Source organism: Mesoplodon densirostris, chromosome 12, assembly GCF_025265405.1.
Source record: "Mesoplodon densirostris isolate mMesDen1 chromosome 12, mMesDen1 primary haplotype, whole genome shotgun sequence".
Classification (NCBI taxonomy): domain Eukaryota; kingdom Metazoa; phylum Chordata; class Mammalia; order Artiodactyla; family Ziphiidae; genus Mesoplodon; species Mesoplodon densirostris.
Window position 1 is genome coordinate 44,820,423 of NC_082672.1, and position 27,042 is coordinate 44,847,464.

Here is a 27,042-nt window from a genome sequence, read left to right on the forward strand (position 1 = left end):
TCAGGACTTTTAATAAGGTCCATCTATTTATAATCATGTTTTAATGATTCTTTACTAATTTATGCACATCTGTGTTTATAAATAATTTTTTTTTTTTTTTTTTTTTCCCTTTTTGCGTTATGTGGGCCTCTCACTGTTGTGGCCTCTCCCGTTGCGGAGCACAGGCTCCGGATGCGCAGGCCCAGCGGCCATGGCTCACGGGCCCAGCCACTCCGCGGCATATGGGATCCTCCCAGACCGGGGCACGAACCCGTATCCCCTGCATCGGCAGGCAGACTCTCAACCACTGCGCCACCAGGGAGGCCCTATAAATAATTTTTGAAAAATCTTTTCATGTTTGCTCATGGTGAAGCTCTTTAAAGAGAGCTGGAAAAATGTGTAAAATCACTTGAAGTAAAGGGGAAAAAAAAACAAAGGCAGAAGGTACTAGAAATGGCAGTAAAGAAAAGAATTCTAGAAAACAGGAGAGATGAGTAATGTGGGGAGAAGTGGGGGACAGAGAAACAAAAGTAAGGATTGTGCATGTAACAAACTGATAAAAATACAGAATAAGGAATGTATTATTCCTTGTTCTTTACCCCAGAACAAGTGCAAGTAGAAAGGTGAATCAACAGAACGTTAAATAAAACAGGACCGATTGCCAAAGAGAAAAGCAGACACGTGGGAAAAAAATACATCCTGTTCCTATGAAACCACAGCAGGTCCTTTGTGGGTCCTGCCCAGCAGGGTGCAGGAGGGTCTTCTTTGTGTCCTGACATCCCAGAGGCTCAGGGTCCAGAACAACAGGGCAGGGAATGGCAGTGCTGCCCCACACGACCCATACCTGAGCGGCAGGCCATTCCCGGGTCTGGCGTGAAGTGCTTCCACCCCTTCCTGCCGTACTCCTCCGCCAGCACCTCTGGAGCCAGCATCTTTGTGCCGTGGCTTGCCCTGGTTTGGGGAGATGACGCACGTGACTCATCAGTGGTTCTCCTGAACTCCCCCTCCTCCAGCCTTGTTATTGTTAATTCACCCTGATACTATGAAAGGTTTTTTACAAAAAAGGTTTTCAACTGGATGACTTCCCCATTTAGGATCGATCCTATACGGCATTTCTCTTGACAGCTCTTATTCTTCTCCACGTCACCTATCATCCAGCAAAGTGATCAGGGGCAGCTCACTCTGAGGTCAACGCTGTGGCAGTTGCCCTGGACCAATACTATAAACCACAGTTTCTCTGGGAGAAATATGACGACTTCTTGCCTAAGACGCCGTCAATTAACTATGCAGCTAAGATTAGCCTAACTGGAACAATGAGGAAACAACTGCAGGGACTGGGTGGGAAGCTGGGCTGGCAGCAGGAGAGAAAGAGCAGCAAGTCAGAGCATGAGCTGCGTCAGGCCCGCAGGAGCAGGGAGGTGCCTGGCACCCAGGGCCGGTGGCTGTGAGCACAGGGGACTTATGAAGATGAAGATGGGGCAGTAACATGCCACTCAGGGACACCACATAGCTAAAAACACAAATGGGAAACAGCAAGACGAATGTGGCAAAACTTGGAACAGGAAGACAAGAAAGTAGCTATTTTTTGTACTCGAAATACTGCTTTTGCATCCGTTGGGCCTGGCTAAGAGAATCTTACCCTGTAGAGAAACAGTTGATATTTTGTGTTGTTTACTTTGAGAAATTACAATGGTAGGGAGTATTATTAGTCTTCTCTTGGTGTTATATTGTGGTAGCAAAGCAAAATGAAGGAAAAGGAAATGAAATAAGAAGGGCAAATGGAGGAAAATCATAATCGGGATCCTATTTATAAACAGATTAATATTTACATAAAAGCTATATGTAAGGGTGGAGGAACCTTGAGCAAGAAATAACGATCAGAAAAGGAATCTACTATATTGTTTGAAAGCAGGCATCAAGGACATAACCTTGTAAATTCAAGAGAAGCTGCAGGTTGGCCAGAACTTGAATGGAGACGGTCAGACCTTGGGCAAAGGGTATTGGGAGTGGGGACCAACAGACAGACATGACAGTAGAAGAAAGAAGCGAAACTGTGGAATGTTTTCTATTCTTTTAACCGTGATTGAAGACAGCCAAGTACACTGTAAGGATCTGAAAGTGGCATTTAGGGTCATGGTCAAAGCTGCATTGTGTGTGTGTGGTGTACACACACAAATCGATACACACACTCTACCTCTAGTTGCCTGAGAAAAAAACATGCAAATGAATTATAAAATAATCAGAAGTGGAACCACACCTGGCCTAGCTAGCTACACCTTAGGGGACGGTCTGGGGTAGAGTGTGAGTCCGTAGTGTGCAAAAAGAATGATGTACCCAAAGGGAGGGTATGTACAAGGGGTAACCTGTGCTGAGCATCCTCTTCGTGAACTCTGACCATGTCAGCATAAATAATAAATTGTACAGCTGCACGGCCACGTTAACTGCCTGTACTGTCAGTACTGGGGGAAAAATAGATGCTCACTCCATAGTACCCTCTGTAAGACTAAGAGCAGCGATGGCAGCTGCTTCTCAAATGCTTGCCCTACTCTTACTAATACTCAAAGTGTTGGACTCACCCTAGGAGGAGGGAAGGAAAGGGAGTCAGCACTAAGTTTGGGAGGGGGGAGATACTTATGAAGGTTGGAACAATCTAGAAACACTTCCAGAAGGAGCTGAGACACAACATGGGTGCTGCACGATGGGGGCGAATTTGGATAAATGGGGGAAAAAACAGCGGTGTGCCTAGACCACCAATCCCCACCCAACATCCATTCTCTCCTTCTTCCTTAATAAAGACAGCTTCAATTTTACTCCAGGTTAGCACAATATAATTACCAGGCTCTGTGGTCAAAGAGATAAAGCAATTTATTAACATTCTACTGTATTTCCTGAAAATATTTCTGATGAGCTAAATTTAAAGAATTAGACCTTTCAATCTAATGCTTCCAGATTTATATTTAAATGGCTCCAACGATGCACACAAAGACATGCAGGCACACAGATAATCTGCCATCTGACTGACTAAAGTAATAATCTTCTTTAACCCATACCTTAACTATCAAATGCTATATGGTAATAAAATGTCCTGGAAAGAGTAAAGTTTTGACTTCACAACTAAATTTTATTACCTGAGCACGGTGCCATTATCTGCAAGTTTAATGAAGTTGCCGTCTTCCAGATCCAATGCCAAGCCCTTGCAACTGAAATAGAAAATTCTGATTACCAGTCAATTCACATAGTTAACTAACCCAAGAAATAAAAATTTATATTTAAAAAAAATCACAGTGCTAAAAAAGGACTCTCCCACCCAAGTGAATGATATGTTAATCAAACAAGTAAGAATATCAATTCTAAAATTAAATATCATCCTCAGAGCAAGTACATAAGGAAAACTGTTATGTGGGCAAACCAAGGACAGCATATTCAGTGTCTAAAATCTTTGAGCTTTTAAAAAGAGGAATAAAAAAACTCACAGAGAACAAAAAATGAACACCATTGTATGCCTCTGTTAAATGTACAAATGCTTTCCATTAAATAAAACACAAACACAAACACACATTTGTATTCTACAAGTTAAGATCTTAGCCAGAATCTTTTCTGAACTCTTTAGAATCTGCCTCAATTTAGGTCGGGTTATAAGAACGAGCCCTCTGGACTAGGCATACTATTGAAAACCACTAAAACAAAGTCAAATACTAAGTTTTAGGTTCTTCACTGTAAAAGACTTATGGGATTTGGGAAGAAAAATGGGTACAGATTCATTATCATGAGTAATAAAAAAAAAAATAAAAGCAAGAAGGTAAAACGGCCACCAAATACCAAGAGAATTAAAAAGAAAACGACAGGGGCCTCCCTGGTGGCGCAGTGGTTAAGAGTCCGCCTGCCGATGCAGGGGATACGGGTTCGTGCCCCGGTCTGGGAGGATCCCATATGCCGCGGAGCGGCTGGGCCCGTGAGCCATGGCCGCTGGGCCTGCGCATCCGGAGCCTGCGCTCCGCAACGGGAGAGGCCACAACAGTGAGAGGCCCGCATACCGCAAAAAGAAAAAAAAAAAAAAAAAAAAAAAAAAGAAAACGACAGGTACTTTAGAAGCATTATTTACTTTGGTCTGCAGTAAAATTTCCGGAGTCGGCGGTTTCATACAGTAAAATATTTGTTTTTTCGTTTGCTAAAAGGGATAAATCAGAAAGGACTAACCAAACATTGGAAGAATGTATAACAGATGAACTCTGTTGGTCTAGAATTATTTCTGTATGTAGTTTTCATGCGTTTCAGGACTACTATTATTTTTCAACCGAACAATTTAAAGTGGTTTAATAGGACTTTTGTTTGTTTTATTGTTTAAATGAGGAAGAAGGACAAAGGAACCCTTGGAAAGTTGAGACTCCTGAGCCAGGAAGGGAGTAAGCAGTCAGAGTCTCAGACATAGGAGTATCTACCCAATTACAGAAAAACAAAAGTCCCAATTCAGACACTTATTCAAAACATGATGATTTCCTCTTTTCTTACAGTTCTGTATTTGAAGGGCAATAAAAGAAAAAATTTTTTAATAAAAGATGTAAATTTTAGACAGCTCTTAATAACCTCTCAAACTCTTAATAACGACAGACTTAAACCATGTAAAAATACTCAAATTAGTCACATATGCTCTTAGCTTATTTTCATACTTAATTAAACAAGTCTTAAAGTAGAAAGGACTTTAATTCATCAAACATAAAACTTTTTAGTACAGAAGGCATTTTGTCCTTTGACTCAACTTCACATTTCACTTTCTGCTTCCATAGAAGAGGAAGCATTAAAATTTTATCCACAATAATTAAAAATCAGAAGGAAAGTGCTGACCTTAAAAAAGCTGCTTACCAGAAATCCCAATCCTCTGGAGTCACAGTGAGCAATTCCTTGTCATACCCTTTCTCCTTGACCAGGAACTGAGCAAAGCTATTATAAATGAGCTGTTAATAAAAAGAAGGAAAAAAGACAGATTAAATGTAAAATTCACTATTCATTCTTAGCTTCACAGACCTGAAAACCTAATGGAATCAGTCATGAGACAGGTGGTAGGGAATCTGTAGTATCTGTAATTGTGAAGCTCTGCAGGTTAACACTCCATCCCAAGCAATTTACCCACTCCTGAGAGCCCCAGGTAGCTGCTGTGTCGTTTTTATACCATCAGTATACAATTATACCACCAAGGACAATTATTAATCTTATTCCCAAAACCTAATGGGTTGGAGATCATTAAGACTTGACAAAGCTTTGTAAACTGATTTAACAGATCTCCAGAGGATAAACATAATGACCACTCTATCATCACATCCATCCTCCATCCGCCCTTGCTAGAAAGGCCCCATGGCGGCTGATAATGCTAATTTATATACTGGGCCCCACAAAATGGAGGCCGCCCCACTGGCCCAGCTCTGGTCACAAATCTAAACCTAAGACAGTGTGTGCTTACAGAAAACCCCTGTCAAGGAGACCTAACATACACCAATCACAATCCTCCACGTCAGCTTTAGCTCGCTTACCTCACCCTAGAAAACAGGACCTTCAGTGCCCATCAGGAAATCCCCGACCTCCTAGCCAATCATGCCCTATTTCTGTGGTGCCTCTTCTAATACTCTATAAAACACGGTCTTGCCCCAAATCTCTGGGGGAGAGTACTCCACTGCTTGTGGGGCACTGCACTCTCCCAATCTGTGGATTATCTTCTCCAAAGGAAGGACATCAAACTCATTACTACCTTATTTTAGTTTTGTCATCTGACACAGGGGAGTCTCAAAGAGAAATACACATAGGGACCAGGCAGGTAATCTAAAGAAGGAATCATGGTGCCTCCATCAGACAAAGTGAGTATCTTTTTTTCCCCCACCATAAGAAAAGCTAAGGAAAGAGGAAAAAGGAAGCCTCTGGAAGCAAGCACAAAGATAAATGCTCTGCTGATGGCTGACAGATCTTTTCATTCTCAACAACAACAAAATGACAGGTTTTCTGAGACTGAAGAGTGTCCAAGGAGACACACTGAGCAACCTGATCCTCCTTCTGGAGATGTTAACTCATGACAGACTTTTTTTTTTTTTTTTTTTGCGGTACGCGGGCCTCTCACCGTTGTGGCCTCTCCCGTTGAGGAGCACAGGCTCCGGACGCACAGGCTCAGCAGCCATGGCTCATGGGCCCAGCCGCTCCGCGGCATGCAGGATCCTCCCGGACCGGGGCACGAATCCGTGTCCCCTGCATCGGCAGGCAGACTCTCAACCACTGCGCCACCAGGGAAGCCCCCATGACAGGTTTTGATAGCACTGGAATGGCACAAGGGGGAAGCGAGAATAGATACAGCAAGAGGAGTAGGAGAAGGCCTCCCTGAGGAGGTGATGTACACACTGACCCCTGCAAGATGGAGCAGTTAGCTGGGTGAATCCAGCAGGAAGAGGGCAATCCAAGTCCAGGGGGCACACAGCTGAAGTTGGGGATTGGGGTTACGAGTGTTAGGAGATGAGTGTGGAGAAAGCAAAGGCTCCTTGTCAAACAGAGCTGTTCTCTGTCGTAAAGTTAATGAAAATGGCTATACATGTACCCCCATACAATGCAATGTGACCCTGATCCAGGTCAGTTGTCCACAGAGCTACAGTAAGTCAACACTATGTATCCACAGTTCTCAACCCTGGCGGTAGTCAGAACCACAGATGATGGTTCTTAAAGCCACCCAGAAATTCCAAGCCTACAGGATAGGGTCGGGCCCCGACAAAATTCCTGAAACCCCGAGATGACTGAAAATCATTGACTTCTACATTATATGAATTTTCATTCAAACATAAAATGTACTAAGTCACTCAGGTACAAAGTACTGTGGACAACAAAAAATACACATCATGATCCTGCCTGCAAGGAACAAGTGCCCTGGGATTAAGAGATGTAAATCCCATGTTAATGAAAATCCTCAGATGCTTAGAGCAGTGCATGGCATACAAGTAAATTCAATTTAAGTACTGCTATTATTATCAGTCGGGGCGCTGGTTAAAAAAAAAAAAAGGTCCTGACTTGTAGCATCTGCTCATTTCCATGGTATAGTTACCCCCACCATGGCCAGTTTCAAGCTACCAATGGTTACTGCCCACCATCAGACTTGCCTCTGGTCAAAGTATTTACTCAACCTTGGACAACTGGAGTGTCTCATCCTTTGGCAATACTGATTAACATATGGGCATGTGATTCCAATGAGGTCAGATTCCTTCCCAAGAGAAAGGGCCCTTTCTAGCAGGGATGCCACCGGGGCGTCCAGAGCTGTGTTCCTAACCTCTCCAAGGAGATGGTTCTGTAATAGGAGAGAATGGGGTCAATGTGTAAAGAGGAGCAGAGAACAGAGGTGCTGAGAAAAGCAGGGAATCTGTGCCTTTGAAAGCCCTCTTCTAGCCCCAAGGCCTTGGTCCTTGAAGCTCTTCCTCAAATTATGTTGAGTCACCACAGAAGCCTTCATGGCACAGGGCCCCCACCACCCGCCCCCTTGCTCTCCCAACCTTAACTGCCACTTACTTTCTCAACAGTCTCACGTGACTAATAATCACACACAATCCACAGCGGGTGCAAACTGGTGCCCTGTGGGTCCTACGCAGACCACAAATTACATTTGCTTCCCACTGAAGGCTGCCAGATAAAATATGAAACACCCAGCTCAATCTGGTTTTTGGCTAAACAACAAATAATTTTATAGTATGAGCTTATCCCATGAAATATCTGGAACACCCATATACTAAAAATGTTTTATTTGAAATTCAAATTGAACCGGGTGTCCTGTATTTTTCTTTGCTACATCTGGCAACCCTATAATCCTGCTGTGTTCGAAAATGAGCTGGCGTTTAAAAATTGAAAGACTTCTCATACAAGCTTAGATTTCTAATTTGTCTTGAAAGAATTAGATCTGACAAGACTGAGCCTCTACCTACGTCCCACAGCAAACGCTGGCAGGAGTTGAGCACAGCTGCGCCTGAGGAGGGGCGTGTGCGCACTCTCCCAGCCGCACGTTTAAGTTAACTGCCTGGGTCCAGACACTCCAGAGTCAGCAACTCCAGGACAGCACAGGTGTCATCATTTCTACGATGCTTTTCCTGAGCCCCCCGGTGAGGCGACGCACCCAGTTTCACGTTTGCACGACACTGTGCACTTAACTAAATGCCTATGAGACTGATACGAGAGGCACGCGCAGTGATCCATGATGCAGTGCCGCTGCCATCTCCGGCATCTTCTCCTGCAACGCCCCACCTTCTGCTTGACACCCAGCAGATCCAGGCGCTGGTTCTCACCTTTAGGTCCTTGCCCTGGCCATATTTCCTCTGCCAGAAATGTTCCTCTCTACCTCCTCACCTGCCACTTGTAACTCCTGTGCTGGGACCCAAGCATCACTCATGCCAAGGACTCTCCTCTGGGATTTGCAGCACACATAAAGCCTGGTGGGAGGTAGCAGAGACCTGCCAGCTGGACCACCTTGCTGGGTGACCCTGGATAAGCTACTTATCCTTTCTGTGACTCAGCGTCCTCATCTCTAAATGACGATGATAACATCTAACTCACATGGTTGTAAGGGTCAAACCAGTTTATATAGCAGAATGCTTATTAGAATAGTTGCTGTTAGTGCTATTTTCAGTTACTAAAATACCTCTTATTTATGCAATTGTTCCACAATTATTTATTGAATCCCGTACGTGCACGCAGTCAGCTTGGCACACAGAACACACAATCAACTGTCACAGATACTGATGTCAAGGGGTCATGGCTCTAGGATCTAGGGAAAGATTCCAACAAGTAAACAGGAAAATTTAATGCAGTGTGTAAGTACTGTGAGAAATTAAGGTTTTTACAGAAAACTGCAGATGGGATAGGGACAGAAAGGTAAACTTTAGGGGGCCAGGCGACTTAAGATGAGACCTGCCAGCTGAGGAGTTTGTGTGATGAAGGGAGGAGGGCCCCAGGCACAGGTAACAGTCAGCAGCAAGGACCAGGCAATGCTGCCCTCAGCACAGGGGACCAGAACTAACCTTTCAACACCTTTACCCATTACAAGGCCACCTGAAGACCTGTGTTATCTCTGTATCCCTAACTCTATTATGGTGCTCAGCATATTGTTGGTACTTAATAAAAGATTTCTGAACCAAACAGGATACAAAACGCACTACGTTAATGTTTTCAACCTTTTAATAGCTCTTATATTCGAGGCTTATAGTAAAGAACTCTTGTCTTTTAAGGATCCTGTATTCTGAAATTTTATGCTCACACATGCACAAAATTGGCTCTAATGACAATGGTTTTAACAATATTTCCTTCAGATGAAGGTGGCTAGGGAGGAAATGCAAGAAAATGTTACTCAGGAGAAGATTTGAAAGGCAAAGGGAAGGTAAATATGAGTCAAAGACCTAGAGGAACCAGTGGCCAAGGATCAAGAAGTAAAGTCTCCTCAACTCTCAGCATGACTAAGGAAACACCTGTACAGTAGGAAAGCAGGAAGTATAATAGAAGGAACAGTACACTTCTTTTTTTCCACCATCTGTACATAGAGAACATGAGTAATTCAGACACTGTTTTGACCTTTGAGGGGTACCTGAACTGCTGATTGGAGTACTGACCTCACCATACTGAGCAGCAGCCCTGGCTGATGCCTGTGCCAGTGGCCAGGAGCTCTATTCATAAGTGGTCAGGCTGGGGAATGATATGGGTGGTGACTATAAAAGTAAACACTTGTTTGTGTCCAACACAGCTCTAAGCATTATACATCCTTTACCCTTTTAATCCTTTCAACAACCTTTCCGGGCAAATCCAATTATTAGCCCCATTTTACAGATAGGGAAACTGAGAATAGACATGGGTTAAGTAACTTGCCCGAGGTCATAGAGCTAGGAACAGAGGAGCTGGTGCCCTCTGGCTGCAGAGTCCTTGCTCTGACTACCATAACCAGCTTATTTCGCTTGGATACTTACATATTTGACTAAAAAAAAAAAAGTTAATTTTTCAAAATTAGTTTCCTTGTGAAACCAAAGGAATGGGGGAGGGAGAACAATTCACTTCAGGGTACGGGTGTGGAATCATACACACCCCACTTCCCCCTCCCTCCCTAAGTGCAGTGAGGACCCAGGCTGTTGTCAGGATTAGACCTTACTCAAGGTGCATGGAGCACGCAACAGGTGAGCAAAATTTATTTCCTTCTCCTGGCAAAAGGCAAAATTAGGGCTAACCTGTTAATGACTCTTCGGTTAGTCTTCCAATACACCACACAATTTCTCCCGGACTGCAGTGTTTAAAAACTGACAGGCTGTCTCATGGACGTGCAAAAGAAAAACGCAGCCAAAGAAAATACAAGTCGTTAACCAGGTGGCTGTATCGACGCTCTGCTGGTGGCCAGAACGATTCTCTGAGAAGTTCCAAGGCCGGGGATATGCAAAGGACACCCCGAGTTCCCCTAACCCCGCCCTTCCTCTGCCCCAGAAACCGTTTCCCTAGCCCAGTCTTGCACGACTTGTCCCTCCTTCGCCCCTTTTCTTCCCTACCCATCTCTCAAACTTGGCTAAGGGCTGGGCTAAATAAGCCGGTACCCATAGCACGGGCGGGGATGGGGGGGATGCACACTTCCTTCCGCCCCGCCTCGCCGTGGGAGACCGAGTTCTGCGCAAGGCGCGGCGGCTGCAGGGCCCCGCGCCGCCTAAGCCGGGAGGAAACTCGAGCCCCAGCCGCCATGGAGGCTGCACACCGTGCACCCCGGCAGCCCGCGCCACTCACCCGGGCGCTCTCAGGCAGGTTGTAGCGACACAGAGTGTGGTCCAAGTCGAAGCCGACCACGTCGCAGGCGGCCAGGGAGAAGTGCTGAGCCATAGCTGCGCGCGGAGAACCAGCGAGCGCCTGGACCCCGAGAGGCGGTGAATAGCGCGCGGGTAGGACGCTGCGGGACTACGGGGCAGGACGCGGCGGGGCGGGGCGGGGCTGCGGCCGCCCCCTGGACGCCGCACCGCTGCCCCTCGCGCTTCCCGCGCCCGCTAGCCCCGCCCCCGGCCGCGCTTCTGCCCGCCTCTCGCGGCCGGCCTTCCCCGCGCCCTGACTGGCCGGTTCGCTGCCCGGCTTTCCGCTGACACTCCCAGGCCGGCTCCTGCCTCACTGTCACCACCCTGACCCCCTCCCCGAAGTCCCGAAGGCGGGATGTGACCAGGAGCCGCTGCTGCAGGAATTGGAGGCGGCACTAAGCCCCTGTTGGCGCATAGCCTTCGCCGCAGAATTAACCGGGCCTCCCCTTGGCTTTCAAGGCGCCAGGGAAACCAAGAGAATGTCAAGGTACACCTGACCCTTTACTCTTGTGTGCGAAATAATGTAAGATTATGGAGAAAATGTTATCCACTAATATTCCCCTGGCCCAATTAGCCTATAATTTGGATGAGTTTTTTTGCCCATGAGATCTCTAACTACGGATTCAATCAAAAACTTTATATTCTTTAGTAAATTCCTAAGTGTATTTTTAAGTAGAATGGGAGACCTTTCAACATTTCACCCCATGGACCGCGTTAGAAAATAAATTTATTAGAAATCGTGAAGGACCATTTTGCAAAATGACAATGATTAAGGAAACCAATATTTGTTGTTATTTGATTATCCTATTTTTTATTGTAATGCATTTTTTCTATGAAAGAATATTAGAAACTTCATAGAACATACTACAGAAGAGAGAACTTTATGCAAACAGAAAGGTTTAAAGTTTATAGAACACAATAATTTGAGTGACAGTGTTCTCAATTCTCTCAAGGACTGTTTATAGCTAGTATCATTTTAGATGGATGAAGTGCTAGGACTTTGAGACCTTTAAAATAATTTAAAAGAGAAAATACAGGGCTTCCCTGGTGGCGCAGTGGTTGAGAGTCCGCCTGCCGATGCACGAGACACGGGTTCGTGCCCTGCTCCGGGAGGATCCCACATGCCGCGGAGCTGCTGGGCCCGTGAGCCATGGCCGCTGAGCCTGCGAGTCTGACGCCTGTGCTCCGCAACGGGAGAGGCCACAACAATACGGAGCCCGCGTACCGCAAAAAAATAATAAAAAAAAAAAAGAGAAAATACAAATTGTTTGAAAGAGAAAATACAAACATTGACGTTAAAAAGAGAAAATATAAATGTATTATCTTTGTACTGCTTCTGTTTTCAATTTAAAGGAACACTTTACCCAATAGAAAAAAATCAATAGTCATGACATAATGAAAATATAATTGGTTAAGAATTCCATTTAACCCTTACAAATACTAACACTTGTGGGGCTAATAGACCAACCAAGGAATAGATTTAGTACAATAAATAGTTCAATATAGTAGGACACTTATTATACCTAGTGGACCCATTTGAATAAATTGATAACTTGTTCCATTATGACTTGTAAAAGCCCAAAACAAATCTCTCTGGAAGAGGACAGGAAAGAATCCTCAAGAAGATTGAGTGGGGGACTTTTCTGGTGGCCCAGTGGTTAAGAATCCACCTGCCAACACAGGGGACAGGGGTTCGATCCCTAGTCCGGGAAGATCCCATGTGCCGTGGAGCAGCTAAGCCCGCGCACCACAACTACTGAAGCCCGGGCGCCACAACTACTGAAGCCCTGGTGCCCTAGAGCCTATGCTCCACAACAAAAGAAGCCACCACAATGAGAAGCCCCCTCACTGCAAAGAAAAGTAGCCCCTGCTCGCCACAACTAGAGAAAGCCCATGTGCAGCAACGAAGACCCAATGGAACCAAAAAAAAATTTTTTTTATTAAAAAAAATAAGATTGAGCTGTTCACTGATTAGAGCCCAACAACCATGTCTTTAATGTCTGTGAATCAAAAAAGACAAAAGCTGGATTGTATCATAGCTTGTACCTATTTCCCTTTTGTGAGTCTATTGGCCATAGAACTGACCTTAGCATTCCTCTTTGGCCCCTGCAGTAGAGTGCCTTCCAAGGTCAAACTTTCAGGTAGACTACACATTGAAGGCCATAAGTCTCCTTGGAGGATATCTTATTTTATTGTGGGATTAGGCACTTTAGGGACTTCCCTTAGTAATGTAAATATACAAGTGCACTCATTGTTAAAAGGAAGAGTATGAAAGGATGTTTTTTTCATGGCGTAAGTGTCCCTTGGACTGGAGAGTTGGCCCTTAGACCTGAACATGCTGAACAACAGTTGTATCTCTGCTGAGAAACAACTGTTATACATCTTATATTCCTCACGGTCTTGTGCTAGACAGCCTACAACATTTACACTTTGTAGGAGGGTTTAGAAAATAATCGGATCCCATCATCCTGAAAGATCTGCCACTCCTCCTGGAGCCCCACTCTCATTTCTTGGCCACTAACCTCAAAGCTCAGTCTAATTCCTCTAAGAACACATGGAATGGTTTCCCTCTTTCCCTTCACTCCTTACATAACCCTGAACTTAAATACAGACATTAGCTTTGTTTCAGAAGCTTATTTTCAAATGAAGATACTTTCTTTTTTTCTGTACATTAAACTTTTATCAAATGTAGTGGTATATCACACCTCTTCTATTGTCAACCAAAAATTCAATGTTCTACTCAGATTCCAAATAATTTCTGTTTCTTTGAGTGATATATAAAATATGCCAGTGTTAGGGACTGAACTGTGTCCCCCAAAGTTCATATGTTGAAGCCCTAAGCCCCAGTATGACTACATTTGGGTATATGGACTTAAGGAGGTATGTATGGTTAAATAAGGTCATGATAGTGGGGACCTATCAACATGGCTGGTGTGATTATAAGAAGAGGGAAAGACACAAGGGATGCACATACACTAAAGAAAGGCCATGTGAGGACATGAAGAAAGTTCAGCTTGCAAGCAAGAGGAGAGGTTTCAAGGGAAACCAGGCCTACCTACACCTTGATCTTTTTTTTTTTTTCCCACATCTCTATTGGATTATAAATGCTCCACAACACTGCGTCAGTTTCTGCTGCACAACAAAGTGAATCAGCCACACGCATACATACATCCCCACATCCCCTCCCCCCAGACACCCCCACCCTACCCACCCCATCCCTCCGGGTCCTCACAAAGCACCGAGCTGATCCCCCCAACATCACGCAGCAGCCTCCCACCCTACACCCAGTAGTGCACATACGTCAATGCTACCCTCTCACTTCCTCCCAGCTTCCCTCCCCTCCCCCCCTCCCCTACCCCACCCCCCTCAAGTCCTTTCTCTACGTCTGCGTCTTTATTCCTGCCCTGCAACTAGGTTCATCAGTACCCCTTTTTAAATTTCCATATATATGCGTTAACATACGGTATTTGTTTTGGGGATTTTTTTTTCTTTTATTTATTTTCCCAGAATTTAATTAGGCTTATTTTTTGTTGCAACAGCTTTCAAATTCTTTTTTTTATTCTTTTTTTTAATGGAAGTATAGCAGATATACAATCTTATATAAGTTACAGGTGGACAATAGTGATTCACAATTTTTAAAGGTTATACTCCATTTATAGTTATTATAAAATATTGTTTATATTCCCCGTGTTGTACAATACATCCTTGGAGCTTATTTTATACCTAAGTTGATTTGCTTTTTTTTTTTAAACATCTTTATTGGTGTATAATTACTTTACAATGTTGTGTTAGTTTCTGCTGTATAACAAAGTGAATCAGCTATTTGTATACATATAACCCCATATCCCCTCCCTCTTGCATCTCCCCACCACCCTCCCTACCCCACCCCTCTAGGTGGTCACAGAGCACCAAGCTGATTTCCCTGTGCTATGCAGCTGCTTCCCACTAGCTACTTTACATTTGGTAGTGTATATATGTCAATGCCACTCTCTCACTTTGTGCCAGCCTACCCTTCCCCCTCCCCGTGTCCTCAAGTCCACTCTCTACATCTGCCTCTTTATTCCTGTCCTGCCCCTAGGTTCTTCAGATCCTTTTTTTTTTTAGATTCCATATATATGTTTTAGGATATGTTATTTGTTTTACTCTTTCTGACTTATTTCACTCTGTATGACAGACTCTAGGTCCATCCACCTCACTACAAATAACTCAATTTCGTTTCCTTTTATGGCTGAGTAATATTCCATTGTATATATGTGCCACATCTTCTTTATCCATTTCATCTGTCAGTGGACACTTAGGTTGCTTCCATGTCCTGGCTGTTGTAAATAGAGCTGCAGTGAACATCATGGTACATGACTCTTTTTGAATTATGGTCTTCTCAGGGTATATGCCCAGTAGTGGGATTGCTGGGTCATATGGTAGTTCTATTTTTAGTTTTTAAGGAACCTCCATACTGTTCTCCATAGTGGCTGAATCAATTTACATTCCCACCAGCAGTGCAGGAGGGTTCCCTTTTCTCCACACCCTCTCCAGTGTTTACTGTTTGTAGATTTTTTGATGATGGCCATTCTGACTAATGCACCTTAATCTTGGTCTTTCAGCTTTCAAAACTGTGAGAAAATAATTTCCTGTTATTTAAGCCTCTCAGTCTGTGGTACTCTGTTAAGGCAGCCTCAGAAGACTAACATATAGATGTTGTTGTGTCCAATGTAGCAAATAATATGTGTTGTTTGAAAGATCTTTGCTTAAGTTTTTTGCTTATTTGTTTTTAAAATCTTGGTACTTTTATTTGTGTGTAATATCAATATCATGCTGTGAAGTTTTAGGGTTTCTTTAGTACTCCTTGTACGTATACATTTTTTCTTATAATTAGGAAGTTATAAAATAATTTTGAAAAGCTCAGAAGTAAGAAGTTATGATTTTTATTGCTGATTTCCTAGAATTGAATTTCATCATTATAACTGACCTATATTTTGATAAAGATAATACTATAATATAGGAACTTTAACCTTAGGTTTGGCTTTTACTTAATTTGTTATTTACCTAAATAATAACTTTGTGATCAGCTAGCTTAAGTTTTAGACACTAAAATAACTCACTAAGTGATATTTTGTGGATTTATAATACTGTATTTTAACATCTACATTGTAAATGTTATTTACCAAACATTTGGGGTGGGGGGGAATGGCCTGATTCTTTAATCTTTCATTAGTTTAAAATGTGCTTTTCTAAATACCCCAAAGTAAACATAATGTTCAACCTTTTATATAATATAAGCCAATCTACACGTCTTCTTTGGGTCATATAATTTGTTTAAGGGGGAATAATAAAGACTATTTAGTACTTTAAAAAAATGATAAAATGTACAAATGCCTAAAAATTAATCTCTCTAAGCCATTTAGCTAAATAGAACTGAAAGCTGATTTATAATACTGGGCTGTGGCCTTAAGATGGCAGTAGTTCTGCATTAGGAATATATTTCATTTAATTTCTTTAGTAACCTTACAATTTTTTAATAAAAAAATACATCATTTTCTACTCTCCATTTCTGCTCTTGCCACAAGAAGAGAAGCCTATTTAGAAATTTTAGTGTGAGGTTTTTTTGTGTCTATTTATTTTTGATGGTGGAGAGGGAAAATGTGATGGGATCAGGTCCGTTGGTAGAAAACTTCTTAAAGGTGTGTGTGAATAAAAAACCAAAATGTTTAAAATGTGAAATGAGCTCCTCTTGGAGAGAGAGCTAAAATACCAAATGGCAAAATTGTGATTCAAAAAGATCTCAAACAATGTAGCAATGGATTGAAATTTAATTGGGACAAATGTTGAGTTTTGGGTTAGGGTCAAGTAATTAACTTTATCAGTATATTATGGAGCATCTTGATTTATCAGAAGTTAAGTCAGAAAAAAATATGGATAAACTCAAGATGAACTCAGCTAGTTATGATTTGAACTCAGTTTCTCTTTAATTGGCTGTCACTTCACAATACTTCCCTTTGCCTTGGCTGTCCTTCTGGGGTGTGAAGGTTCTACATTGCAGAAGGGCTAACATGTTGTCAAGGAGTCTGGGAAGAAACTTTAGGTCCTTGGTTAATAGCATCCATACAACTGCTTTTCCTCAGCTAGACCATCCCTGTCAGTCTTTGGTTGCCTCTGGTCACATTGGCCACACCATCAGCAACCATCCCTGCTGCATAAACTCTGAAACACCTCTAGTTACAGTGCCATCAGGAAAATGTTTAGTTTCACCCAAACCATGAAACCATTCCACACTCAGCCAACATCTGTTCTTCTCTTGAGCAGTTCCAGGAAACTTTCACAGGAGACTTTTGATTCCGTTATGGTGGAGTCTGGCTACCTCAGACCCTTTTTCTACCTAGTTGTGACCCACCATTCCTATTCTAGTGATTGTCCTGTACTGTCATAGGACATTCTGCAAAGCTTTTTTTCTCTTAGAATTTCAAATGAGAATTAAGACTCAATTCTCTCTTTGGGACTCTCAAGCTCATGTGGAAGGTTCTGTTGCCTTCCATACAGGGGATTTAACCTTGCAGTGGGACAGAATGTAGGGTCCCTTTCTCAGAGACCCATACAAATGGCTCGTTCCCATGCTCTCCATCCTGTTTCCCTGGACTCACATTGTCAGATAAAATACAGAATGCCTTTCAAGTACTTAGGTGAGTAAAAGTTTCGATTCTTCACAGGCATCCAAATATGAACATATCTCAGAAACCCCTTATGAAGTGTGGTCCAGCCAATGTGGAGTTCCCTCAGGCATGAATCCATAATTTCTTTGTCTCCAAACCTCTCAAGCAGGATGTTTACTTTCATGACAAATACTGAATGCATCTTATCTGTATATTTTCATTTTTGACCTTTTATCTCCTTCCAATCATGCATTTTTTATGATGTACAAAAAGTTTCATTAAATGAGTAACAACACCTCTCATAACTTAATATAGTTTGATTCTTTACTTTGCCCCAGTAGAATCAGGTATTTGAAAGTTTTTTTTAAATAATGGTATCTATTTATTATTTTTTTAAAAAGGCCTTCAAAATTGATTATTTTATTGCTCATCCACCCTTCTCTACCAATGTCTTTTCGTAAACACCTCGAAACAAAAATATTCCACACCAACCCTTTTGAAAAGCAACATACAAATGAGTATCACGAGTCTTAGAAATGGTTTATATGTGTTGACATCTTTAATCCAATTCTAGACATCCATCCTAAGATCTCTATCCCAGAAAAACATCAGGTAACAGGGTAACTGGGTAATGGTACTGATATACTTTTCCATAATATGACCCACTCTTGTGTTTCAGCTAAACATTCCAACCACTATTCCTCTAAAATGGATTCTTAAAAAGCATTCAATTAATACAAAAGAAGGCAGACAAAGAGAAAAAAATGAAAGGAATGCTTAACAGTTGGGAGCAATAGAAAGCACGTAACAATATGGTAGATTTAAACACAGGCATAATGATAATTATATTAAATGTAATTTATCTAAAGACTGCAATTAAAAGTCAGAGGTTGGGGCTTCCCTGGTGGCGCAGTGGTTGAGAGTCCGCCTGCCGATGCAGGGGACACGGGTTCGTGCCCCGATCCCGGAAGATCCCACATGCCGCGGAGCAGCTGGGCCCGCGAGCCATGGCAGCGGAGCCTGTGTGTCCGGAGCCTGTGCTCCGCAACGGGAGAGGCCACAGCACTGAGAGGCCCGCGTACAGCAAAAAAAACAAAAAAAACAAAAACAAAAAAAAAGTCAGAGGTTATCAGCTTTGTTCAAAAAGCAAGATCTGAGTACGGCATCTAAAGAAACCAACTTTACACATGAAGCTATAAATACCATTTGAAAATATTGGAGATGCACCATGAGGTATCTGCCATCATGAAAGACTTTAATATAGTAATCCGCTTTATTAGTTTTCTCTAACATATTTCTATGTAAATTGACTTGTTATAAACAAAAATAAAAGATATAAACAAAGAAGGACTGTTGCTTAGATTTCTAAATTTCTGGATCTTAAAGCAAAATCAGTTTAGTAGTCAAAAGACTTGATAGGCAGGAAGCAAAAAGTAAATCATGTATTATCTCCCCTATCTTTGTTTTTGAGTTGCTTTTAACCTCTTTTCTCTATTCTTCATACCTACCCACCCACAGAAACTGGTATTGGGATTTGTGGAAACACAATCACAAACATATCTGGTTGGCTAAGGTGGGTTTCCAGGCCACACCTGCCCCCTTCACCATCACCACAATTCCCACTCACAAGTGGCTTACAGTCCTTTAAAAACGTGGCTGGGCTTGTCAGGATCGGGGATGGGAAGTACAACGAGCAATTCTGTGGTCGTTCTGTGGTTGTGCTTCTTAATCCTTTCACCATTTTTGTTAGCATAAAGAAAAGCTCCACTCATTTTGACCACATTAGCTAGTTCTGCCTCATAACAGGAGCACTAGTTAGAAATGGAGTTGAGTAATTGGAAATCCTCCCACTTCTGTAAGGTACACGTTCCCCATTACTGTTAAGTGCATTAAGTATGTTTTCTTTACGGTTGTTTTATTATTACTTGTTTTTGTGTCAGGCTTCTCTACCAGCTGTAAGTTATTTCAGACTGGGACCTGTGTCTTGTGCATCTTTGTATCTCAGCTCGTAGCACACAGCCTGGCACATAATGCCCATTGAATGAATGTGTGAATTTCCATTTCCTAATTTCCATCTTCATCCATTGTGAGGTTTTTTTTTTTTTTTTTTTTTTTGCGGTATGCGGGCCTCTCACTGTTGTGGCCTCCCCCGTTGCGGAGCACAGGCTCCGGACGCGCAGGCTCCGGACGCGCAGGCTCAGCGGCCATGGCTCACGGGCCCAGCCGCTCCGCGGCATATGGGATCCTCCCAGACCGGGGCACGAACCCGCATCCCCTGCATTGGCAGGCGGACTCTCAACCACTTGCGCCACCAGGGAGGCCCCATTGTGAGTTTTTGAATGGGTTCAAGGAAGCTTTTACTTGGAGGCAGGAGACACTATATTTCACTGACACTCTAAATCCATGTTCTCAGTAATCAATAAATCAGGATTTCACAGATTTACAATAAAGATTTTAATCTCTTGGAGCCACAGCTTCAGGCAGTGTTCTGACAACCATTAATGTTTAGTCCTGTCAAATACTAGTATAAGTGTATCAGGCACTAATTTTTCATTTGACCTTTGGTGGACTCTTCACTGTCTACATAAGAGCTCTCATGCAGGCTGTATAAATTATCACAGGGTAAAAATAGCCTATGCTAACATTTTGGGAACCTAAGAATTAACTTCCCCAGTCACACTTACTTTTTAATGGTGCATCGTGTAGAAAAATACTCATTTTAAAAACTTTGGTTTATATATTTTATTGTGAGGTTCACAGAATTTTTCTAGTTTCTATTAATAGATGCTGCCTATATTAAGATAATACTGCCTATTAAACTCTTCATTAGAACTGTTGACCCTTGGAAAATAGCATTTTTTTATACACTGTAATTTATTCTTGTTCTTAAAGCTGTATTTTAAAAATGTCATTTGGACATGCAAACAGTTCTTAATGAGAACGGTTGAATAAATTCTGCTTTTGGCTTGCAGTGGAAGTGTCAATATATGCATAATTTATTATTATTAGTTTATTCTGGAAATTAGCCAGGTAAGCAATATAAACAATATGCCCATTTTTTCCTTTTTTTTTTTTTTGCCCCCAAATATGACAGTACTCCAAGGAGAGTACACAAGTGCTACAGAGTCTCTGGGTGCACACATGACCTCTGTCCTCTCTCTCTCTCTCTCTCTGTGGTGTATGGGCGTGCACACACTCACACAACGCACTTGCACGTGGGTAGGGGGGCTTGTCGATGAGTGGAGGAATAGCAAACAACATTGAGCTTCTTCCATGCTCCAGTCATTGTGTTAAGAACATTAAGTAATGACCTCACTTGATCATCACAACATAGAGGTAGGTAAGAGCGTACTCATTTTACAGATGAAATTCGAATCCAGATCTGTGTGACAAGAAGGCAGCCACTTCTTTTTTTAAAGCTCTACTTCACTATAGTTATTTATGCATAATACATGTGTGTTGTAAACAACAATGAAGCAAATAGAATGAAAGTGAAAACTGTCTTTCACCATTACTCAACAAGTTATAATTTATCTTCCTAGAAATAACTGCTGTAAATTGAATAAATGTCCTTACAGACCTATTCCAACATACAAAAATGTAAATATTATATATTTTTAATGTTTAAATATATATATATATTTATCAACCTACCTCAGTCCCTGCCTTCATATTTCCCATTCCTGAAGATTTTAGTTCTTAGCTCATTGTAATTTTTTCCATCTCCACTTCTCTCTTAATTTTGAATGTTTCCAATACCCTAGCCTCTCAATTCCTTTAACTTCTCTTCTACAATGATCTTGTCACTCACACCACTTCAGTGGCCCACTCCCACCTTCTTTATAATCTCAAAAACAAGCATCCCACTCTCTTGCTACCCGCTTCTGTTTTCCAGCTCCAACAATACTTGAGTCCACTGATATCTACAATCCAATGATTCCCATCTCTTCACTGTCCTTCACTGCCATTATGTTCTCGCTTCTTTTTGCCAAGCTGAATATTCGTGGAGAATCATTATAATCACTTAGTTGATACATCCTTAATTCCTATATTGTTTTTTCACCTCTTAAAAAAACATCACAACACTGGTTGTGGTAGATTTCAAAAACAACCATAATTCTTCTCTTCCTTGTATCTATGCCCCTTGCAATATGACTCTGCAAACCCTCCCACATGGAGTAGGGTCTGCTTCTCTACTCCATGAATTTGGTCTAGGCCTGTGACTTGCTTCGGCCAACAGCATGCAGTGGAAGACATTTTTTCAGTTCTGTGCCTGAGTCACAAGAGGCCTTGAGGGATTCCATACTCTTTGGGAACCCTGCTACTGCCATTTCAATAAGTCTGGGCTACCCTGCTGGATGATGAGACATTATCTTAGTCACTCCAGCCATCCCAGCCTATAGTCAGTGAACTACAAGACAAGCGAGGAAGACCATCTCAGTAGGGGTTACATAAGTGTTATTTTCCAACAATTCATTAAACTGCAAGTTTAAGTTTTATGCACTTTTTTGTATGTTTGCTGTACATCACAGTTTTGAAAGTTTAACTAAATAAGGCATTTATTTCACATGGGGTGTTGTGTGTATTAAAATGCATAACACAGGGCATTCCCTGGTGGTCCAGTGGTTAGGACTTCCACTGCAGTGGGCATGGGTTTGATCCCACAAGCCACGCACATGGCTAAAAGAAAAAAAAAAGAGAAAGCAGGGGAGACTACAGCATATCAGACAAAATAAATTAAGGACCCAACCCAAACTAACTCAAGAGACAAAATACATTAAAAAAAAAAAAACCTAATACAAAGCCTGGAACCATAAAAATTCCTCACCAACATTTGTTTTTAGGAGTCTGTGTGTCCATCCCAAACTCTTTATGAGTCCTCCTGTATCTAATAACTGGATTCCAGCCTGGTTAGACTCATTTTTCCAGATTGGTCAAGAGGCATTAGAAGCAGAACAAGACTGTCCCTATGGGAGTGTTCTATTGTCTTTGATCTTGGGAATAAACAATAATGGTAGCCAACAAGTTAAATACCTCTGTGTAATAAACCCTTGGATGCCATGCTCATAACTGTTGGAAGATATTGAGGGTGTCCAGAAGATGTGATAATCTACTCCTGGGTCAAAAAGCCATCTCCTCCAGTTTTCATTCTCCAATGTACATTGTCTTGTAAGACATGTCAGTGTCCAGCTTTGTGTAACTGCTGTAAGAGCATGAGTTGATCTGGTAGGGTCAGAACAAATGAAGGAATCTGGTCATAGGCAGGATTTGCATCAAGATCTATGACCAAGTGAAGGAGATTCTCCATCTTCTTTGAAAGAAAGAAGCACAGGCTTTCTCCAGTGCCAGCACAGTCCCTGGCATATAGGAAGCAGTCAAAAAATGTTTGTTTAACGAGTAAGGGAATGTATAAATAAATACAATAATCAGGAAAGAAGTTAAGGGGTAATTACAGTTTAAATCAGAGGAGAGGAGACCATAACTTACAGAAAGATCATATTGAAATAGCACTGTGAACCTACTACAAGGATCAAATTACAAATCTGAATGAGGTAAGAGGTGAGAAGAAAAGTGTTACTAGCTTCATAATTCTAAAGCTTGGATTTAAATAATCAAAGAAGATAGATAATATTATTAACTATCTTTTATTGAGGGCTTACTTTGTGTCAAAAATTTTATAAGCATTTTACATCTATTATCTCATTTAATCTTCACGATCCATATGGTGTAGATACTATAATTATCCTCATTTTTACAGATGAGGAACTGGGCATCACAAGATTAAAAAAAAAAGACCTCAAACTTGCTTATAGTCACATAGATAGTACGTAGCCATAGAAGCGACAAAAACCTCGTGACCTAGCAGTCTATTCCATCCATAGCAGAGAAATGAATGGATGATGATGTAAGAGCCGGTTTTTCTCCCAGAAGGAGAGAAGAGTTCAGCAAGCAGGTGGAAGAAGAGAAGCAGAGGGGCCTTGGTGAGAGCAGAGACCCCCGCGGGTGGTTGAAATGAGCCTAATCTCTGCGCCTCCCCTTCTGGCTGAGCACTCACGAGGGAGAGGATGATGGGGCACCCCACTGCAGTGAGTGTTCCTTGCTTCCTAGGCTGTAACCAGAGAAGACCTCACCTAGCAAGTCACGGCAGGGAGGAGCCATTGAAGATAAAACAGGGCAGCAGCTCAGATTCTCTGGTATCCTGGAGAAGAGTAGGAACTTTCCTTTGTCCCTGAATAGAGCTCTGAGGTAAGATTGCAGAGAGCTACAGGTGAGAAGAGGCCTTGGGATGGGACATGGGGACTTAGACCTCTGCAGTCTGACTCTTATACAAGGAAAGAATCTTTTTTTTTTTTTTTTTTTTTTTTGCGGTACGCAGGCCTCTCACTGTTGTGGCCTCTCCCGTTGCGGAGCACAGGTTCCGGACGCGCAGGCTCAGCGGCCATGGCTCACGGGCCAAGCCGCTCCGCGGCATGTGGGATCTTCCCAGCCAGGGGGAAGGAACCCGTGTCCCCTGCATCGGCAGGCGGACTCTCAACCACTGCGCCACCAGGGAAGCCCAAGGAAAGAATCTTAAGACAAGTTTTTAATATGGCTTTTTATGCCTACTGATGGTCCCCATGGCAATTTGAATACTGTATATGAAGTTTTGCTATCTATGAAAATTTGACCATAATGCAATAAAAAAGTATTTAAAAAAATACTTCACAATTTTTCCTCAAATTTAATTTTGCCCCTTACGTATCTGATTACTTGCAGAAATAAAGCAACTGGTTAAATTCATTTCGTCACATAAAATAAGCAAAGAAGAACCAGCATATTTCATTACCGAGAGGTAAGCTCATTAACTATATGGATTTGCCTGAGACCTCCCCAGTTTTAACACAGATAGTATTTTGTGCCAGGAGATCCTCAGTCCTTGGTAAACCAGGACCGTTGGTCAGCAGCAGCTGCATACAAACCACATCTCCCTAACATTAAAGGAATTCAGATGAGTCAGTCCCAGTATGACTGGTTGTAGCTCTGCACAATATTCCTTCTTAAGCTCTAAGTAGACTTGCCTCATTCGGACTCATTGAGGATTTCTTGAGTCGTCAGCAGGCCTCTGAATTGTGGATTTAAATTTTTTAAAAATATTTTCTAGGGAGATGTGAGATACCTAACTCTATGTAACACTAAGAACTGGGCTAGAAGAAGCATCTGTGATAGCTTTGCTGACCAGGAAGGGGTAATGTGGGAGCAGGTGCTTTTGACTTCTGTGTCACTGGAAGATAGGAGTCAGGACAGGACAAGAAATTCTCTGACAGTCTTCTTTTCCCTAGCAACAGCCAGGATCCAGGATTCTGGACTTTGTTTTCAGCTCTTTTATTAATTCCCTCAGCAGTCCTTGGCATCATAGCCAAACATCATTTTAAGCTCTCAGTCCGTCAACTCTGGATAATTCTTAGCTATCTCACAGTGTTGTTGTGGGAACTGATTAATATTTATAAACACATTTAAATGGAAAAGTACAGTAGAAATATTATTGAATGAATTGAAAAATTGTTTCCTATATAATATTATGCACAAAGGAAAATAAGCCATGGACTGTAGTGTCTTCTCGGAACAGTTTTAAAATAATGATCAGTTATCTGCCACTTCCCCTTTCATCTTTAGTAAGCTTAGTGTTTTGTTATTTAATGTTCTCAGCAGTGATTTCTGCTAAATTTATTTTTATTATTATTGTATTGATACATTTTGTTTCCTGTTAAATTCAGTACATCTCTTTATTTCCAGTTAAGATTTTCTAAATCATTGACTATGATTTTCCTCCACTGAAATTTGTCCAGTATACAAGGGACATTTGTCATTACTTAAGAATAACTATTGAAACCCACTGCTTAAAAGAATAGATATTTCTCTAGCCAAGATCATTGCATCACATTTCTGTTACTTGAATTCTTGCCCCATCCTTACATTCTTCTGAATAAAATTAAAAGTATATTTAACTGGAAGAAAATGGGATTTTCAGCATATAAAATTATACTTAAGGATTTGGTTAAGCTCATGAACTATGTAAAATAGAGAAATAATACCTTTCTCATAAAACACGTATTAGTAACAATTCTCAAAATATTTGTTTTGATGGTATTTTACAAATGGTAAAAAATAAATACATTAAATGTGAAAAGATAGTCCAGTTCAGAAAGATTATTTTTAAAAATTCTGCCTCATGTGTTGTGACAGCAGGGAAGTAGCAGTCATTTTAACAATTTAGCATTTAACAATTTAACTTCTGTATCATGTTTAAGACCAAAGTTATTATTGTAAATGTTTCTCTCATTTCTCATAACTTCACCCTACATAACTCTTTCCAGCCACAGCTGCTATTTAGTTAAGACACTGACAATGTTGTCTCCAATCACCAGATGTTGGATGTTACCAAGCAGATGAGAACTTCACTCTAATATGTCTTAGAATGGGAGCCTTTCTCATTCTTACCAAAATTCTATAATTATAACCGGTAACTAAAAGCAGAGTACATACAGTAGAGACATATTGAAATATTCTTTTTGTCTACTCTTCTCTTTCAATATTTCTTATTGGTAACATACACAGAAAATCCTTCATAATTACATAACGAATTTCCTCATGACAAACATATTACGTTTACTAGGATCTATTTCAAAGGGATACTTCCTTTTTCCAGGGAGTACCCTAAGCCTTTTGCTGAGATTTGAGAATCGCTCTAATCTTATCAGCAGTTTATTTAATGTTCTTCTAGATGTCTTTCCACTGCCCAACCCCCAATCCCTGGTACTCTTTCTGCAGAAGTCTAACTTTTATCAGTCAGCTAGCGTTAGGTTAAGCTCTATGAGAAACAATACTTAAAAACTCTGAAGTCTAAAACAACCAAGGTTATTTCTTCATTAGTTTATATGTACCTGGCTGGTAGTGAGGCTCTGTTCCATGCTTTGCTCAGCCAGGGATGCAGGCTAATAGATCACCTTTCGTCTGGAACATTGTTGTCATGGTAGGGAAAGGAAATGTAGTTAATTGCACACTTCCTCTTAAGTGTGCAGTTAACTACATTCTTCCTACTTGGAAGTGATACATACTAGTTCTAGTAACGTTTTGTTGGTCAAAGCAAGTCATATGGTCATGCTTATCATCAAGAGGATAGGAAAGTACAGTTTTACCGTGTGCTTGGAGGAGGAGGACTAGAAATGTCCTTGAACAGTAATAATAAATACCACATCTAGTTATTCTGATTAATATTTCCATTTTTAAGGAGTGCTGTTTTCTGACCTGGTTCTCAAATTAAGGGCTCAGCCACTCAACAAATACTTAAGTGTCAACTTTTTCAGTCTACTTTGCCAAGCTCTGTGGAAGATACAAAGATGAAACAAGTATAGATCTAAAGACTGGAATATAATAGAGTACAACAGTCTTTTTAATAGCACTTGGTACTTCTGCTTCATAGTCCTTAGCGAGTGGCGATTAATTGTTTCTATAGCTATTTGTGTAATGCTGTCTCCTCCACTAGATTATAAATTGTATATAGGATATGGGCTGTATCTCTTTTCCTTTCGATATTCTCAAGAGCAAGCACCACCATGCCTGAT

At 41.6% G+C, this 27,042-nt stretch overlaps 1 protein-coding gene across 2 annotated transcripts in view; it reads right to left on the bottom strand.

The window, feature by feature from the left end:
- NT5DC1 (5'-nucleotidase domain containing 1) overlaps positions 1–10,980 on the bottom strand; it is a 118,500-nt gene extending 107,520 nt beyond the window's left edge. For both annotated transcript variants that reach the window (XM_060114669.1, XM_060114668.1), the window contains exons 1-4: positions 10,738–10,980; positions 4,840–4,931; positions 3,108–3,179; positions 824–930 (exon numbers count right to left, since the gene is read on the bottom strand). In XM_060114669.1, coding sequence (XP_059970652.1) covers positions 824–930; positions 3,108–3,179; positions 4,840–4,931; positions 10,738–10,830 — 364 coding nt within the window. In that variant the 5' untranslated portion in view covers positions 10,831–10,980. The remainder of the gene's footprint in view (positions 1–823; positions 931–3,107; positions 3,180–4,839; positions 4,932–10,737) is intronic.
- Positions 10,981–27,042: the final 16,062 nt, after the last annotated feature.